This window comes from Eptatretus burgeri, chromosome 3, assembly GCF_056783735.1.
Source record: "Eptatretus burgeri isolate ZD-2024b chromosome 3, Ebu_testis_v1, whole genome shotgun sequence".
Classification (NCBI taxonomy): Eukaryota; Metazoa; Chordata; class Myxini; order Myxiniformes; family Myxinidae; genus Eptatretus; species Eptatretus burgeri.
Window position 1 is genome coordinate 84343073 of NC_140963.1, and position 18645 is coordinate 84361717.

The following is an 18645-nucleotide window of genomic DNA, read 5'->3' on the forward strand; positions in this document are numbered from 1 at the left end:
AGAATATCAGAGAGTAGAAGTAGAAGAATAAGAGAGTAGGAGTGGAAAAGTAAGAGAGTAAGATAGTAGGAGTAGAAGAGTAAGATAGTAGGAGTAGAAGAGTAAGAGTCAGAGTAAAAGAGTAAGAGAGTAAGATAGTAGGAGTAGAAGAGTAAGAGAGTAGGAGTAGAAGAGTAAGAGAGTAGGAGTAGAAGAGTAAGAGAGTAAGAGAGTCAGAGTAGAAGAGTAAGAGAGTAAGAGAGTAGGAGTAGAAGGAAATTAGGAGTAGGAGAGTAAGAGAGTAGGATTAGAAGAGCATGAGAGTAGGAGAAGAAGAGTAAGAGTAGGAGTAGAAGAGTAAGAGAGTAAGAGAGTAGGATTAGAAGAGTAAGAGAGTAAGAGTAGAAGAGTAGAAGAGTAGGAGAGTCGGAGTAGAAGAGTAGGAGAGTAAGAGAGTAGGATTAGAAGAGTAAGAGAGTATGAGTAGAAGAGTAGAATAGTAGGAGAGTCGGAGTAGAAGAGTAGGAGAGTAAGAGAGTAGGATGAGAAGAGTACGAGAGTAGGAGAAGAAGTGTTAGAGAGTAACAGAAGAAGTAGAAGAGTAAGAGAGTAAGAGTCAGAGTCGAAGAGTTAGAGAGTAAGAGTAGGAGTAGAGAAGTAAGAGAGTAAGAGTAGAAGTAGAAGATTAAGATAGTGGAAGACTAAGAGTGGAAGACTAAGAGTGGAAGAGTGGCAGTGAGAGACGAAGAGTGGTTTTGAAGAAGTTTAGCACACGATGCTCCACATCTCGTCACAGACCATCAAAGACGAGATATGGCTGTCATCATCCAAATTACAAGGAAATCCCACTGAAATTGATTTTCCTAGTTAATGCTGCTTATTTTTTCTTTTCAAAGACGAGAAGTAAAAATTATTTTTTGCATTTCACTGTTCGTTCAACATTAGCATTATTTTACTGTTGCGTTGAGTGTTTGCATTTCATTTTTAAGTTCTAAGTTTTAAGTTTTAGTGTTGCTACGGTTGCAGGTTTTACAATTAGTTCAGCATTTCCTTTAACTGGTGGTTTCGTGTTCCTCGTTGGGACCATCAAATCTCTGTTTTTTGTGGGAGTTGCAGTGTTCTGGTGAGCTCGAAGCTTTTAAACGGGCAGGAGGGAGCTATTATCTTATGAATATGTAATTAAAGAACAGGTTTGACATTCCTGCATCAAGCAAAATTGGTCCCATATTAATCAGTTCCTGAATGCCCCCATTCCCCAACCTGCTTTACTCCACTCAATAAAATTTAAATAGCTACGCACATTTACATCATCAATAATACAGCACAAGGAAACTGAGACACAGAAGTGGGCCACTTGGCTAATCAAGCATGTGGAAAATACACACGCTAGCACTCCACATCCTACTACACCTAGTACGAATTCAACAGCCAACCCAAAACAGAGAATATGGACAGAGTACCGGCACACAATGGCGAAGTTTTTTCAAATGTACAGTGTGATCATAAATATCCACAACCTAACTGCGGACGATAAACAGCCGATGTTACGTCCCAATATACAGAATGGCATCCTCTGCGATTCAGCAGAATGGTAATTTTAGATATATCCAAACAGTTAAAGATCGAACTTGCAAGAGACGGCTCAATGGTGAGCATGCAGCCAAATGAAAATACCTCCCATCATCCCTAAATATGAAAATGTACAGGGTGCTTCAAAAAGAGTGATGCAACTTTAAATGTTTATTTACAAAGAAACAGAAACCTCAGGAACGTGAATCAAACATTTATTGAAAGCTTATGACAAGGTATTTTCTATCACTGATTGCTATTGCAGAAAGTCACTGCGAGAGTTAGTGAGAGCCCAAGGTCTGAAATTGGCATTCACGCAAAATCTTTGCAATTTTCGTTCTCAATATGTGCCCTTCTGCAGTTCAGACAGGCATTGATCCTGACTCCAAAGTTCTGTCCAACTTTCCTGTAGGTCTCCTGTGGCATTGCCTGGAGGTAGTCTGATATCTCCTGCTTCAGGTCATCCAGTGTGGCAGGGCGGTTGGCAGAGACAGAGCCCTTGGCAGCCCTCCAGAACCAGTAGTCCAGAGGGTTCAAGTCTGGGCTATGAGGTGCCCAGTCATGAGCAGTACCCAGGACAACAAACAAGGCAGTTTCTGAAGAGCATGCTGCAGGAAAGTGATGGTGTCACCAGCTGTATGTTGGGGTGCACCATCCTGCATAAACCAGGTCATGCTGAGGTGGGGTGATATTTTGGGCTAGATCATTATGGAACTTTGGAGCACGGCCTGGTAGCGCTCACTGTTGATCGTCACTGTCCTGCTGTAGTCATTCTCAAATCAGGAAGGCCCTCGCGTTCCCCATCTGGCAATGAAGGCGCAGAAGCGTATGACCATAGGCCCTTTCAGGTACCTCTCAGTAATCTCCTCAGGTAGTTCTGCCCCTCAGAAAATGTTGTTGTGGTTGTTGATGGCACCGTTCAAGTGGAAATGGGCTTCATCACCGAACCAGATCAGGTTGATCCATTTTGGGTACCACTCCATCCCGTCTCTGAGCCAATTGCACATATCAAGTCTCCTTCTCATGTCATCTTGACTCAGTTTATGCCTAATAGAGATGATGTATGGGAAAAGCTTCAGTTCCTTCATGAGGATACACCAGACTGATGTTGGTTTGATGCCTGGCTCCCATGAGCACCGGTGGTGGGACTTCTTGGGACTGTCCACTGCAAAATCCCACACAGCATCGATGTTGGCTTGGCTCTTGGTTACTGATGCTGGCCTGGCTCTTGGCTACTGATGCTGGCCTGCCACTGTTGCCCTTGCTCTGGCTCTGCACTGTACTCTTGTGCTCAAAATGTTTCACAATATGTTAAATGGCACAATTTGTGGGTCCATCATGTGTTCTGAGGTTGTATTCCTGACAGATCCTCCGGTGGATGTCGACATATGATTTACTCTCATACCATAGAGCCACCACTTTTGTCCTCTGCTTCACTGTCAATGGCATCGTTGAGCGGCAGAGCTAGAAATCCCAGGGAACAAATACCACGATAACACCACCAAACCCTGAAAAGCAAAACGGTATAGGTCAAAAAACAAAGAAATGGCAGGAAGTCAAATTTGTATCAATCTTTTGAAACACCCTGTATTTCAGCCCAAAAATTCAATTGAATAGAATCTTAGAATTGTTGAATGAAAGCCGATTAAACATACAAATCTCTCTGATGATTTCAAGTGAACTTAATTTTTCTACACAAGGATTTAGGCTCATGGAGGAGCTAAACACCAAAGGATAGTGGTTTCACAAATTACCAAACGGAATGGAGGATGGGATATACACGTGAAGAAAAGCAGGAATAATGCAAACACAAGTAACATTGGCCTGGAGAGGACAAAAATGAGAAAGAATCAGTGTGTGTTGAGATCGTGGATGTGCGTGGGTGAGGTTGTGATGGGAAGTGCATTTGAAAGACTGACGTGAGGAGGATGAGACAACAGATACAGGGAGACGATTCCACAATCGGGAGAATAGGGGGACAAATAAGTGCATGTGCGCAACCAGTCTGAACTTTCTGTGAGCAGGTGAAGGTTTCTTCAGAAACATGTGCAACTGGGATGGGCAGAAGTAAGAGAAGGCAGAAGGAACAACGCTAGATGCAATTTTGTATAAAATAAAGAACCTGCTAACCTGACGATGTTGGGTGAGTGATAGCCTCTTGGTATGTACCTCCTGTCTTTACATTACAATGGTGTGGAAGGCCTTGTTTTTGACTGCCTCAAGAGGAGAAAGATGGGAAGCTGGAACACCAACCCAGAGTGGGGAGCCATACTCCATGGAGCTCTGCATGAAAGCCTTGTACACAGTGATGAGCTCTGTGTGGCTCAGGAATATCTTGCTACGATGGTGAATACCCACATGGTGACTGGCCCTTACAAACTGAGTGTTGTGATCTTCCCACAAAATGTTATGGCAGACAATGAGGTCAGGGGGTTCCAGGGACTGCACCTCTTTCAGTGGCTGTTCAGAGAAAAGGATTGGATAGTTTGATTGACTTGTGGAAAGGCAGTCAATGTGTGGCTTGTCAGCATTGAACGTCAAGTTCGAAGTATCTGACTAGCAGCTTATTTATGGCTACCGATGACATCATCATTCACAAGCATTTTTTCGGTTGTTTTTCTCATGTTTAGTGATTATAATTTCATAAATGGGGAGAGTGGAGTACTGTGAGACAAAAACAATTTTTAAGTCTGTCACAGCTTTGAGACGTGGAAGCCATTTCCAAAGTTGATTGTGTAGCTTCCAGTTGAAATAGTACGACTACTACTAATTCTACTACTACTACTACTACTACTACTACTACTACTACTACTACCACTACTACTACTACTACTACTACTACATTATTCCCACACTAGCAAAGGTACCCATTGCCAGGCAACATAATGTCCCTTCTCCCACCCTTCCCTCCTGACTCCCACCCCACCCCACCTTACCCCTTCCCCTCCCTCCTCCCACCCCACCCCCTTCAGACTTCCGCCGCCTCTCACCCCTTCCCCTCCCTCCTCTTTCCTCCCCCCTCCCCTCTCTCTGGGCCCCCACCCCACCCCATCCCTTCTCCCATCCCAACCCTTCCCCTTCCTCCTTCTTCCAGTAAGGTGTATCGTGGTAAAAAAAAAGTGATCCCACAAAGTTTAGGCACCCAAGCAAGCACTCCAACGAAACAGTTGATTGGGAAAGGCTGGCTTGGCCTGCGATTGGCGAGGTACACAGTGAAGATCAGGCATTCAATGATTCGTGCTTTATCGTAATTATTGTTGATGCACTCAATGAAGTGACAATTTAGGCACATTCCTGAATCTTTTCTTCACTCAATATAATTAACCAAACAGCAGAAAAAAGTTAGGTTTAATGCTTAGCAATTTGTAAATATGGAGAATACGGGATCACACACAGCCTTGCTTGTTTAAAGTAAATATGTAAATACGGTTAGTTATAAGAATCGGTAATTTCTTTTAAATTTTCAGATTCGACTCCAGATTTTGACAGTTATTTAGTCCACCATGTCCGATTCTCAAATCTGGACAGATTTCGATTCTATACTTTAATTAGTCCATTAGAAAGTTGCCAAAGCATTTTTGAATAGTCCAAAACAAATGGCAGATTAAGAACCCTGTGAGGGAGAGCGGACTGACCAAGGATAAGCCTTCTTTTGTTTTTCTTTCATTTTGAGATGAGTTAATTATCTTCAAAAGGGTGTTTAAATCAACCCAAACGCCCAATTTTCATTCATGCACTTCCTTGAAGTTCCCTTATTATGTATGCAGAGTTTCAGGCCACTAGGTTTCATGGTTTTGGAGTTATGGAGGAGGCACACACACTGACATTTATTATTATAGATTGGGTCAGTCAGCTAGGGAAAGTTTTTCGCCCAAGCCTTTCATGATCCAGCAGGCCAGACATGACATTTCACTGGAGGAAATATGGGCAGGAATGTGTCATTTGTTCAATGTGCCTGCGTGGACTCACCTCCTCTTCTTGAAAGACACTGTGGGATCTGTAATCTCCACCAACAAAATGATAGCAGACCGGACACCCAGCTTAATGTTCTCTCAGAGGAAGACACTTTGCGCACCATCCTGTCAGACAACAGTGGTAAAGGTAGAGGCTTTAACTAATGGTTCATTTATACAACATGGAAATCATTGTGTTGTCTCGATGTATCCCCACTGCAACCAACCCAAGCTTCACAAGATATAACATCGTAAGAGCCAGTACCGTGCATGAGAAGGCAGAAAAATTGGATAGATTTTGATAATTGGAGAGAAAAAAAACGAGATGTTGAAGCAGTAACATCCACTGTGTTTGAACAACTTGGCCTTGCAACGGGTTTGAAAAGTAAACTGGTGGGAAAAGGCATCTCGGGTGAAGCTTCAAAAGCACAAGGTAATTCACAAGCCCACACATAAAACATCTGCAAAGGCTGTGACGAATGTGAGCGACATTGGGACACGAGTCATGGCTGTTGTCCAGGAATGGGTACATACCCAAGCTTCACAAGATATAACATCGTAAGAGCCAGTACCCATTCCGTATGTACCCATTCCTAGACTACAAGTGTGACTTTCAATTCCTCTTCTCTCGTATGCAGCACTGTGCCTGTTGCTGATGCAATGCCCTCTGTAGGTTAGGCCAGGAATTAGTAATTTGTTCAGGGTGCTGGTGATAGCTCACTTCCTCGTCACAAAGGACACCAGGTGAACTTTAAAGTCCACTAACCAATGCCTCAGAGCGGATGTTCAGTTTAACGTTCATCCGAGGGACGACATGCACATTGATGAATCACCCTGCCTTTGAAACACCAGCATGACAGATTATAGCTGGGTCGGGATTCAAACATAGGCGAGACATGTTAGAGGCAAGTGTGCATTCCTTTAGGCAATCCTGCCAGCTCTGACTTTCATTGATCGACAGTGGTAATTTGTTTTAAACTCCTCCTCCTCACCCTCCTTCCTCACAACCAACCTCGCTGCCTCGACCTTCATCTCCACATCCACCTGCACCTTCCAAAAAGTGGCATTTAATGGCGAAAAAAATCCCCCAAAAAACATGTGTGTGTTCAAGAAAGCAAACAATTTTCTGCATTGACAGATGCCAATCGGAAAGAGAGAGAGAGCAGCCTTTTGTAAAATCGTTTAGGTTCTCCAAACAGTGGTGGTGCTTTTAGTTCCGAGTGACAGCGACACCTTGCTCAGAAACCGGTACACCTTGCAGCAACAAAAGCAAAAATCCATATCACAAGAGGCAGAAAGGCACTTGAGCACGTCATCCGGCTGTTATATAACCGAGGGAAACGTAAATTTGCTCTTTTATGTTTGCCCGACAAATGCGTGTAAAATCGATGAGTTTTTCCAAACACCATGAGCTGTTCGAGCAGTTTGTGCAACAATCTCGAAAATAGCAAACTCGACCTTGAAATTGGACGAGCATTTGTGCAAGCAGATGATGGAATATATATCACGATTCATTTTAACGCAACCATTACGTCGTGAGGTTTAAATGTGAGGGTGTGGGAAAAGTGTGTGTGGTACACTCAAGTGGAGTGCCAGGGTATTGAGGAGGCTGCTGCACAAAAATCTCGAGAAATATGTTCAGTCGGGTGGGGTGAGATACCCCTGGCAAGAGAGGTAGGTCAATATGTACCTACCTCCCCTTTGGTCTTTCAATAACCCCCTCGATCCCAGCAAGATGGTCAGTGTCCTGAACGTCCACATCAGAGGGCTCTCAGGTTCGTGGTCTAGCAGGCAATTTCAAGTGAAAATCTCGAGTATATACTGAACAAAGGGACAGAAGGGAATGTATACACACAGGGTGGTGTTTGGGGGGGGGGGGGTAGGGATCTTGCTTCTGATGCACAACTTATCCCTTTCCTTCACTGGATATCCATCCGGGAGAGTCGATCAATTAATATTCAATTCAACCCTTTCCAGATTCAAGTTGTTCTGTCGACAACACAAACAGCACTTCACCGACAACATAAACAAGCGTTTATTCTTGAAAATATTTTCAAGCGTTTGTGTGTTTGTTTGGACGTTTTTCTTCCGCAGCCGAACCATATCACCGAGAGGCCATACATTTTGGATGTCTGTCGTTCAGAACCTGGTTTGAAGCGATCACACGTTGGCCTTGATGTTCGTTTTCAGGCCACCAAAGGTCGATATGAAGTGTGCATTGGGATGTGGGGTATGGCAGTAGGCAAAAGGTAACCACCATGAGGCCAACAACTCCGCAGCTTTTCAATGTCCAACACGTCCCGAAACCACCTCCGGGAAAAGCTCAGCCAGCCGGGCAGAACTGTGTTAACCCTAGCCCCCTCTCCCCCTTTTGGACAGAGCCAGGTAGCTTACCTGTCTCGAGACTTGCTCCCAGGCACATGCCACTGTTGTGCCAGTCATTCAAACTCCACACACAGGAACTGACAGATGGACTTGTTTTTCCATTGATTAATCTGACAATCATTGCTGGTTCTCCTACTCCTCAGTAAGCAATGGGATCATCAATCTCGGGCAGCAAAACTGAGGCAGCACTTGCGGCACGGTTTATCGATCATATTGTATTTTGCTTATATTAATATATGGATCATAGTGCAGCTTTTACAGAAAGTACATGCAGAACAAAAATAACATAAGGTTTTGGGGATTTGCACCTGGGTTTGCACATCATGGGACAAAGGTTCAGATGGGAATACTTTCAAGACATATTCTTTACACAACATTCCTTGCACCATTCACTTAATGCTTTACATCAAGCGATATGTGGATCGGTTGGGTGCGCACGCCATGTGCTCCATTATACTCACATGGTGAGCATGCCGTGTGTTACATTACTCACATGGTGTGTGCCCCATATGCTCAGTTACTCGCACAGTGTGCATTATGTGGGGTTTCGTTACCCGCACAGTATATGCAGTTTGTGGGGTTTCGTTACTCACATGGGATATGCACTGACTATATGTGCCTCCGATACTCGCACGGAACACACAATGCAGGGGTCTGTTACTCGCACGGTAGGCACGATATGTGGCTCCGTTACTCGCACGGTATGCACGATATGAGGCTCCATTACTCACATGGTACGCACGATGCGCAGCTCCGTTACTCGCATGGTATGCACAATATACGGCTCCGTTACTCGCACGGTACGCACGATATGCGGCTCCATTACTCGCATGGTACGCACGATATGCGGCTCCGTTACTCGCATGGTACACACGATGTGCAGCTCCATTACTCGCACGGTATGCGGCTCCGTTACTCGCATGGTACGCACGATGTGCAGCTCCATTACTCGCGCGGTACGTACGATATGCGGCACCATTACTCGCACGGTACACACGATATGCGGCTCCATTATTAGCACGGTACACAGGATATGCGGCTCCATTACTCGCACGGTACACAAGATATGCGGCTCCATTACTCGCACGGTACACAAGATATGCGGCTCCATTACTCGCACGGAACACAAGATATGCGGCGCAGTTACTCGCACGGTACGCACGATGTGCGGCTCCATTACTCGCATGGTACGCACGATATGCGGCACCATTACTCGCACGGTACACACGATATGCGGCTCCATTATTAGCACGGTACACAGGATATGCGGCTCCATTACTCGCACGGTACACAAGATATGCGGCTCCATTACTCACACGGTACGCATGATATGCGGCTCCATTACTCGAATGGTACGCAGGATGTGCGGCGCCGTTACTCGCACGGTACGCACGATGTGCGGCTCCATTACTCGCATGGTACGCACGATATGCGGCTCCATTACTCACACGGTACACACGATATGCAGCTCCATTACTCGCATTGTACGCATGATATGCGGCTCCATTACTCGCATGGTACGCACGATATGCGGCTCCGTTACTCGAATGGTACACACGATATGCGGCTCCGTTACTCACATGGTACACACGATATGCGGCTCCGTTACTCACACAGTACACACGATATGCGGCTCCATTACTCACACGGTACACACGATATGCGGCTCCATTACTCACACGGTACACACGATATGCGGCTCCGGTACTCGAATGGTACACACGATATGCGGCTCCATTACTCACACGGTACACACGATATGCGGCTCCGTTACTACACAGTACTCACGATGTACTGGGACACCTGCGCGTTCCATATGAGTTGTTAGGAATCCGCTTTCATTTTCCACATTGCATTCCGCTTCTCAGTGATGCAGAACTGAATAATTAAAGCAAGTTCATCCAATCAACCTTTGCCAGCCCTATTTTTTCAAACGGTACTGATATAAATGCAGGACTGTAGTTTAAATATACATACAAATTTAAGAGCAGGAACACACCAACACACGTCTGCAATGAATATATAAATATATTTAGATGGTGATATAAAAATTATGTTATTGATATCGTAGTTTATGGGAATGTGGAAAGCATCTCTCCCCTCCCCCCCCCACCCAAGCACCAACTCCCCCTACCCTCCCCCCCCCCTTTTCTTCCGCAATTAGATTGCATTGGGCAAGGTTTCTCTGTACCTTAAGGGACTTCGGGTATTATTAAGATTGAATCATTGAAGAGCATCATTTGCTGGTGTGGTACTTGGTCCAAATATGCACTCCCCAAATATTTTAATCATCCGCTCCCTTCGGGAGCATTGGCAGGTCGTCCAGCAAGGGCATAGGGGTTGTGCTCATGATCTGACCCTGGGTACTACCAGCACCAACACATATGCAAAATTTGGTGGAGATCGGGCGAAAATCATTTCATCTCTCTTCCCCTGCGAGGTGGGGTGGGGGAGGGGGGATTTGTGCACATGACCACCTGACCCTTGGTACTTCCAACACACGTACAAAATTTGGTGTACATCAGGCCGGCCCTGTTTCTCATTTAATTTTCAGATGTACATACATACAATTGCCTTATTTAATACAATATGATGCAATAAATAAATGGCTTTTGGAAGCTCATAGGTTTTCACTGTGCATGAACTAATAATGTCGTGAGTCGAGATCAAAGTGCGAAAAGGGCAGCATTGAAGGTCTCAGGAATGTAACTTCCCCTCCTCTTACAGGTAATGTCAGTTTTATTATGTTACTGTGGCATGGTGAATGCCATAGATTCTACGTTTTTTTTTTAACAACTTGATGGACAAGTATCATTTAAAATTCTACAAGGTCATGAAAAAAAATGTTGTCCCATTGAGGGGCAACATTGGAGGGAGGGGAGGGAGGGAAATATCGTGAAAGGCAGAGGCAGTTGGAAGGTTGTGAATCGATTTAAGTCCCACTCCAAAAATATAAACAATAATTTTAACAAAGTTTGATTTATGACAGATATGCTTGCTGAACAACGTGTGCTGATAACTTGAGGGAGCTTTGGGGATAGATTTTTGCTGGAGTTTTGAAGCTCTGAATGGAGCGGACTGGTGATGCGCAGAGACTGTTATCCCGAGAGACCACTGAGAGAAGTGAATTTCTTCTGATCTCCCCCAGTGGATTAATTGGGGGTGTCAGGCTAGGCAAGCATAAGTGTGCGTGCTGCCTGTGCGGAAGGACTCAGAATATAGGCTTCAACAGCAGTGCAACATTCTGTGCCAAATCCTATATATGTTGGCTTCCTATCCTTGCCCACCACTTCCTTCTGTTCCAATTTTTTGTAATCTATTGCAAGTCAAACACTGCTGTTCAAACCAATAAGTCAGACGAGATTGAGCAGGGTTAATGCATTTACCTTTGAGCAGTCTCGTTTGCGTTTGATTCCCGACCCGATTATAAAAAGTCTGATTGGTGCTTTAGAAGAACAGTGTTGCATCACGAAGTGCACCATCCTTGAGCTGGACGTTAAGCCTAATGTCCCGTGTGCTGACTTTACATACCCGCACACATGAAGCGAAAAGTGGGGTTAAGCAATTGGTTCATGCTCATCCATCTGTCTTTCTTTCCTATCAGTTTATGATCTTCTGTTTATAATCGAGGAACAACTTATTTAAATTGAATGTTATATTTTGACCACAAATTGGAACATGAATATGATAACAAACCTGCTGTACTTTGGCTCATTCTTTCCTTTTACCGTACCTTGGTTCAGAATTTGTCCTGACTGCTTGCACATCCACAGAGAGGCATGAGATAATCTTTTGTACTCTGTCCACCTACTCTGTCCACCTGCCTTGCTGTCAAACAAAATTGAAAATAATTCGAAAAGGGAAACTCACTGTTTTTGAGAATGTTTCAAATGGCCCAAGCACAGGCAGGAAGAACTAATGTAATATGTTAAAGAGGTTAATGTAAAGACACTGGATAAAATGGCGGTAAAACATGGAATTTATTTATTTATACGCCTTTAAACATCTTTAAACCTTTATGTAAACTGAATTATATACTTGAAGACTGTAAAACAATCGCCTCCATAATACTTCCAAGAACTATGCAATATATCAATACATAGCATGAGAGGATGTGGAATATGTATTGGGATGAAGAAGAGACCGCCACAATGACTACTGTACCATGCTGATTTACACTGCGTTCTCCGGTAATCGGTAAAGGCTCCATCTCCTAAATTGCGACTCAACGTCATCTTATTACAGTGTAAGGGTGATTGTTGTGTACGTCTGCTTCAGTGGCACGAAACTTTCAGATTTTTAAAAACAATCTCTAAAATCATTTATTTCATTAAAATTGAAGTGCATGAGGACATCGCCGTTCATGAGTTTCCCCTTCGTGGATTCGCTCGATCGCGATGAATTCATTGAGACGAGGTTTGTGGATTGCGGTCAATAACCTCGAATAATCGTGGGTTGGTGAACTATTTTCCACATTTATTCAGGCAATTAACATTGGCCGTCAACACATTAACACACTCAAACCCTTCAATATCATCATCACCATCGTCCCCATCAACAACATCGCATTAATGGATCAAGTTTGTCATTTTTATTATTAAAGGTAAGTTTCATGATCTTAACTCAAGAAAATAAACTTTATTTTATGGTCTTGATACAGGAAAAGTAATTGTGGTGTTGGCTTAACGGTTAAGGTGGCTGACTTAAGATCATAGGGTCTTGAGTTTGAGCCCCTGTTGTGTTGTTAAATAACACCAAGTGGGTTGCTTCAGCCTGTCATCCTTCTGAGGTTAGCAAAATGAGTACCAGTTTACTGGAAACAGGGGGCACTGCATCAGCGGCATTGCCTCACTCCCAGCAATGATGCAACCAGCAGCTACAAGCTGTATATGAAATAATAATACAGGGAAACAAACATGTTAATTAACGATACAGTTTGGACAAATTTTAAAGTTGAAGTTCCTAACCCTATTTTCCCAATTACCCCCTAAGTTTGCACATCACAGATTTGCGTTTCACAGGGATTTTGAAGAATGTGACCCTCGCGAACGGCAAGGCCCTCCTGTAAACACCTGAACACTGCACCGAGTATCATGTTCTATGAACTCTAGTTGTTGGATGTTGAAGATCACACTTTGTCTTTTATGAAAAGAAGGCGAGTTATTGTCAGCACCATAAACAAATTACAAATTCCTGCATAAATCACCTTCACTCAAACATCAGGTCTGGCCAGCCGGTTCGTGAAAGGCGTGCAAACAACAACAACAAAAAAACATTCCTTTGCCAACCCCACAAGAATGTGGGAATAATTTTGGGTGTAGCTATTAAAGTAGTAGTAGTAGTAGTAGTAGTAGTAGTAGTAGTAGTAGTAGTAGTAGTAGTAGTAGTAGTAGTAGTAGTAGTAGTAGTAGTAGTGCTTTTGTTAGAATTGCCACAATTCTATTTAATGTCGCTCGCTCTCCTCACCCCTGCTATTACACGGTCAGGACTGCAGTAGGTAAGGTGGAGCATTTTAAGAGAAAGCACCAAGAGAGAGAGAGGGAGAGGAAGAAAAAACAAATTACCAAAATAACACCTTTATACAAATAATAGCAAAGTGCCTTGTGGAGTGACACAACAAAGTGCTTCATTTGTGGTCCCAATTTCCTTAAACTTTTGAACAGTGTTACAATATTCTGCGGTAATGCCTGAGCGCAACAAGCCTATCAGACCCACAGATCTATGTTCCACCATATTTCTCTCTATTTTAGCCTTCCTAGTTTTATAAATCGCCATTTTTGCACAAGTTAAAATGAAATTTACAAGGAGGTCTCGTGACTTGCTCTGTTCTTTAACCGGGTGTCCGATGATGAAGAGCGTTGGTGAGAAGTGAAGCCAGAAGCGCAATAGTAAGTTTTTCATCAGCAAGAAAATTGGCTGAAGATTGCGACATTGTCGGTACATGTGAAATATCGTTTCCCTTTCACCACAAAAACAGCATTCCTCTGGAATGTTCGTGAGATGCCGCATCATGGCTCCAGAGCTTAAGGAACCATGCAGCAATCTCCAACTCAAGTCAGCCATTGTTCTTGGTGTTGGGTAAAGATAAAGTGAACCCCAACATGGACGACTTGGAATAGGATGTGGAAGAATCTCATGCCATGGAGTATCCCATCGGGTTACAAGAGCTATATAGTGGAGGGAATGGATAACCAACAGGTACATGTTCTTCCTTGACAGCCCACAGAAGGACATTTTAGCTGTGCCTGAGGGCCCACCCATATTGTGTGAAGGTAGTGTTTGAGGGAGCTCGCGATTTCTTGGCCCAATTTTGAAGTCCACGAAGTTGTTGATGGATATTTGCAAAGTTTCTTCACCATCATTGGGATTCTCGAGATATACCAAGCAATCAGGAGGCAAAGACATTTTAACTTCTTGTAGTATATCCTTGAGGGGATTCCAATTGTCCGTAGGCCCATTTTTGCTGCGAGCTCTTCCGGTGAAAGAAGGCCTCTCCCCATCATTCAGAAGGTCTCCAAACGTGGATATATTGCCAGTTAAGAGCTTCTTTCTTAACGAGAACGAAGCTAGGGTCGGGCCTTGTAGAAGAGGGTTGAAAAAGTGGTTCTTCAAACAACTCATTGCTTGGGTAAAGGTCTGTTCTTTTTATGTCAACAGCATTCCAAGCCTTCAGCATTTCTTGGTAAAAGAGAGGCAGTGTTTTACTTGATGACAGGTTGTGTGAAGTAATGGCAAAAATTTTTTTTATACCGGAGATTTTGCACTTTGCTGAAGAAGTACGACGCCAGGGAACACCATTGCGGTGCAGGCTTCATATACAGGCAGCGTTGAATGGTCTTCAACCTGGATGCGTGGTCGTGACTTCGAAGGCAGGGAAAAGACTGTCCCCCTTCAATAAAGGGCAAGCTTAGAGTGCCCAATGAAACCCAGTGTTTGCCATTCCAAAAATAGTCCAAGAGCTTCCTCTGCATCCTAACCAGAAAGCTCTTCTGGAATGCTTACGCAAGAGATCTTGAATATTAACTTTGGAATGATAAACTTTTTAATAAGGAGTGTTTTTCCTCTCAGAGACAGGACTTTTAACAGCCCACTCCAGTCTCTCAACTTTGCTTCTATTTTGTCCCATAAAGTCCTCCAGTTATCAATTGGTGAGCACCTACTTAAAGTTGATAGATGTACCCCCAAGTATTTTAGCTCATTGCGACTCCATGTCAGTTCCTGAAAAAGTGTTGGGAACTCTGTGATCTGTATTGGTCCAATTAGAAGCCCAGAACTTTTTTTCCAATTGATTGTAGCAGATGATGCTGATGAGTGAGTATACCTGCTGGCAATCGTAGACAGCTTGCATATCCCTTGCACTGCTCGCAAAGACAAGGATGTCATCTGCATATGCAGAAAGTATGAGGGAGGCCCTGTTGTTTGGCACCACAATGCCAGTTGGCCTTCTCCTCATCAAGCAAAGAAGGGTTCAATGCATAGGGAATAGAGTTGGCCGGACAAGGGACATCCTTGTCTTATTCCTCTTTCGGATGAAAAAGGGGCGAGCAAGTGACCGTTGACTTTACTTAGGCATTCTGCCGATGTGTACAACGTCTGGATCATGCCGACGTATCTCCTCCCCAGGCCAAAAGTTAGCAGGGTCTCAAAGAGGTAATCGTGGTTCATTTTGTCAAAAGCTTTCTCTTGAACCAAGGAAAGGAATCCAACTTTAGTCTGAGTTTTTTCCACATACTGGATTAGGTCTGACCAGGAATATGTTGTCATGTATTGTTCTTCCAGGGATGGCATATGATCGGTCAGGGTTCACTAGTTTTGACAACACTGGTCCCAGACGGTTCGACAACATTTTTGCCATAATTTTATAGTCCACACAAGACAAAGACACTGGCTGATAGTTCTTCATGTCTCTCAAGTCACCCTCCTTCGGAATCAGAGCCAAGGTTGCTCGCCGCCAAGACAGTGGCATTTGGCCTGTCGTACATGCTTCCTGTGCTACACTTAGGTCGTCCAGTCCGATCAAGTCCCATACTTTGTGATAAAATTCACAAGATAAGCCATCCACTCCAGGAGACTTATTCAGCGACAGACTATGCAGGGCAATCGTTAAATCCTCCAGAGAAAATGGAGCTTCTCGTCTTTCTCTATCTTCTGTGGTAGCTTCAGGTAGACTGTTCCACAAAATACGACAAGCATCCACGTCCAACTTCATACCCGAGTAAAGCTTAGCGTAGAATACTCGAATTCGTTCGTGAATACATTCAGAATCATTGAGCAAAGAGCCATCTTCTGCTAGAACACTTGATATAGTCCTACGTCGACCTTTGTGCTTTTCCAAAGCTTTGAGGTAGTTCAGGGCGTATTCATCCTCAAGAAGGAACTGCAACCGAGAAGGCACAAATGCTCCTTGTGCCTTTACATGACTACATGCTTTGAGGGTGCTCTTCTTATTCTCATACGTATGCAATTCAGCAGGAGTAAGTGTGGTCAGGCGACTCTCCAGATGCAACAATTCCTCTTCGAGCTTCCCAATTTCCACTCCAATTGTTGCTCCATCCATATGAGTATTCCTGGCATAACAATTTCAGCCGTGCTTTCCCAACATCCCACCAGAGACCGAGTGAACAGAAATCTCCTTTTCTATCCCTCCATGCTTGCCAAAAGTTACGAAAAATTAACAAAAATGCTTCATCCTGGACGAGGGCATTGTTGAAGTGCCAAAGTCCTTTTCCACACCTTGTTTCAGCCAGGGAAAGCTTAATCCAGACCAGATTATAATCTGTAAAATGTGCAAGTTTAATACCAGAGTAAATGACACTCCTGCACCAACGGTGAGACAAGTAAAATCTGTCGAGCCGGGATTGCGAGATATGACCACCCCTGATACTAGTACAGTACAAGTAAATGACTTATTTGTGGGGTGCTGCACACACCAAATGTCTCTCAGGTTTAACAGTGTTACCACTTGTAATTCCTTAGCAGAAGGACTGTGCGGTTCTTTACCCACTCCATCAAGGGAGGGATTGAGAGTGCAATTAAAGTCTCCTCCAAGAATCACACACTCTTCGTCAGGCAAGGTAAGTATGAACCTCCTCATGTGATCATAGAATCGCATCCTTGCAGCTCCCAAGCATGGTGCATAGATGTTGACGAAGTTAACAACAAAATCCTCAAATCTTACTTTTACATGCAATAAACAACCCAAACTGACTTCATTAACCACAAGTATTTCAGGTTTCACACATGACGAGAAGAGGATAGCCACTCCGCAAGACGTATCCGTGAGGTGACTAAAAAAAGCAGACCCTTCCCATTGACTTTCCCATCGGAAGGCAATCTCTTGGGTTGTGTGGGTCTCCTGCAGAAAGGTTACTCCAAGTTTCTCCTTCAAGCAGAAGGACTGTACTTGGTGTATACGAATGCATCTTTACATCCATTAACATTCAATGATCCCAGGCGATAAGAAAATGCCGTCATTATTTTTTCAGAGTTATCTTAGCCAACTCATGCTGAGCCCCATAATTTAGCAACTTTGCAAGAAACTTCCTCACTCGGACTTGCTCGGCCAAACCTGAAGTCTTGCTTTTTTGTCCCTCTCTCCTCAGTATATACAGGGAATGTACGAGTGTTTTATAATCTTTCCACCGCTTTAGAGCAGTTTCAACTTTCTTCCGACTGTGCAAACTTTGCTCAAGGAACTATAATATTTCATGACCAGGAATACACAAATTGTGCCCTGAGGGCAGTTCCGATTAAATTACAATGAATTGTCCTTGATCCCCTTCCCAGTCACCGATGCTCTCCTCATCTTCGCTGTCTGGGAGCTCATGGTCTCTCTCCTTTGGTGCATCTGCACTTGATGCCGAAGCTTCTACCTTGTCATCACTTAAAACAATGGTCGGGGCAGGGAGATCATCCTCTTGAGGTGCTACGGTAGAACCGTGTTTGTCTCTCTCACTGTCTACATCTACTATTGATGTAGTGTCAGCACTCGAGACCTCGTTCAAGGCAGGTAATACCTCAGTTTCTTGCAAGACCGGTGCCTTCTTCTTGTCTGTCACAAGAAAGGTTCCTGAGGTTTCTTCTTTTGTAGCTCCAGTGGCGTTCCTTTCATGCAGAATTACTGCAGGGGATTCATCACTCACCGATTTGTACTGGATCTCCATTTCAGTTATTGTTGGTTTGTGTTGATGTACAACAGACATGTTTTAGCGACAGACATCTGTCTTATTTGACTCTGACAGGTCAGGAGATGCCACGGTGTCATTCATCCTTACCGTGTCAGGTTTGGTCATGGATGATCCATCTTCTTGTTCACTCCTCAACGGATCCTTGGGTCTGGCAGCAGAAACTTCCCATGATCTGTAACTGGAGGAACATCTTCTTCTTCCTCCACTTGCACCAATTGGTTCACAATTTCTCTCTCCTCCAAAACACTTAACCTTGCAGATCGCTTCAAGCCCTTGTCAGCTTCATCCTCAATGGTATCAATGTCATTCACAATCCCCTTTTCTTCTGGTTGTGATATTATCTTATGCGCTCGCTTCACCTTCCCTGCCCCTACTGTAGTCCATTGATTTTCAGCAGAAGAAGGGCCAGGATGAGAAAACAACACAGAAGCTTCTGGGATTCCACTTTCCTTTTCCTTAAGCTCATCAGGGCACTGAGCAGCAGATACTTCTTTTAAGATAGTGGGGCAGTCTGCTCTCATGTGATCTTTTGCCTTACATGCAAAACAACAAGGTTCATTCGTCATATAAAA

The 18645-nt window shown here is 43.9% G+C and overlaps 1 protein-coding gene across 1 annotated transcript in view; it reads right to left on the reverse strand.

Annotated features, from left to right (window-relative positions):
* Positions 1-1747: 1747 nt before the first annotated feature.
* The window catches only part of LOC147030338 (uncharacterized), a 145331-nt gene continuing 128433 nt past the window's right edge, over positions 1748-18645 (reverse strand). The window contains exons 6-7 of the mRNA XM_085872180.1: positions 5518-5627; positions 1748-3056 (exon numbers count right to left, since the gene is read on the reverse strand). Coding sequence (XP_085728306.1) covers positions 3013-3056; positions 5518-5627 — 154 coding nt within the window. The 3' untranslated portion in view covers positions 1748-3012. The remainder of the gene's footprint in view (positions 3057-5517; positions 5628-18645) is intronic.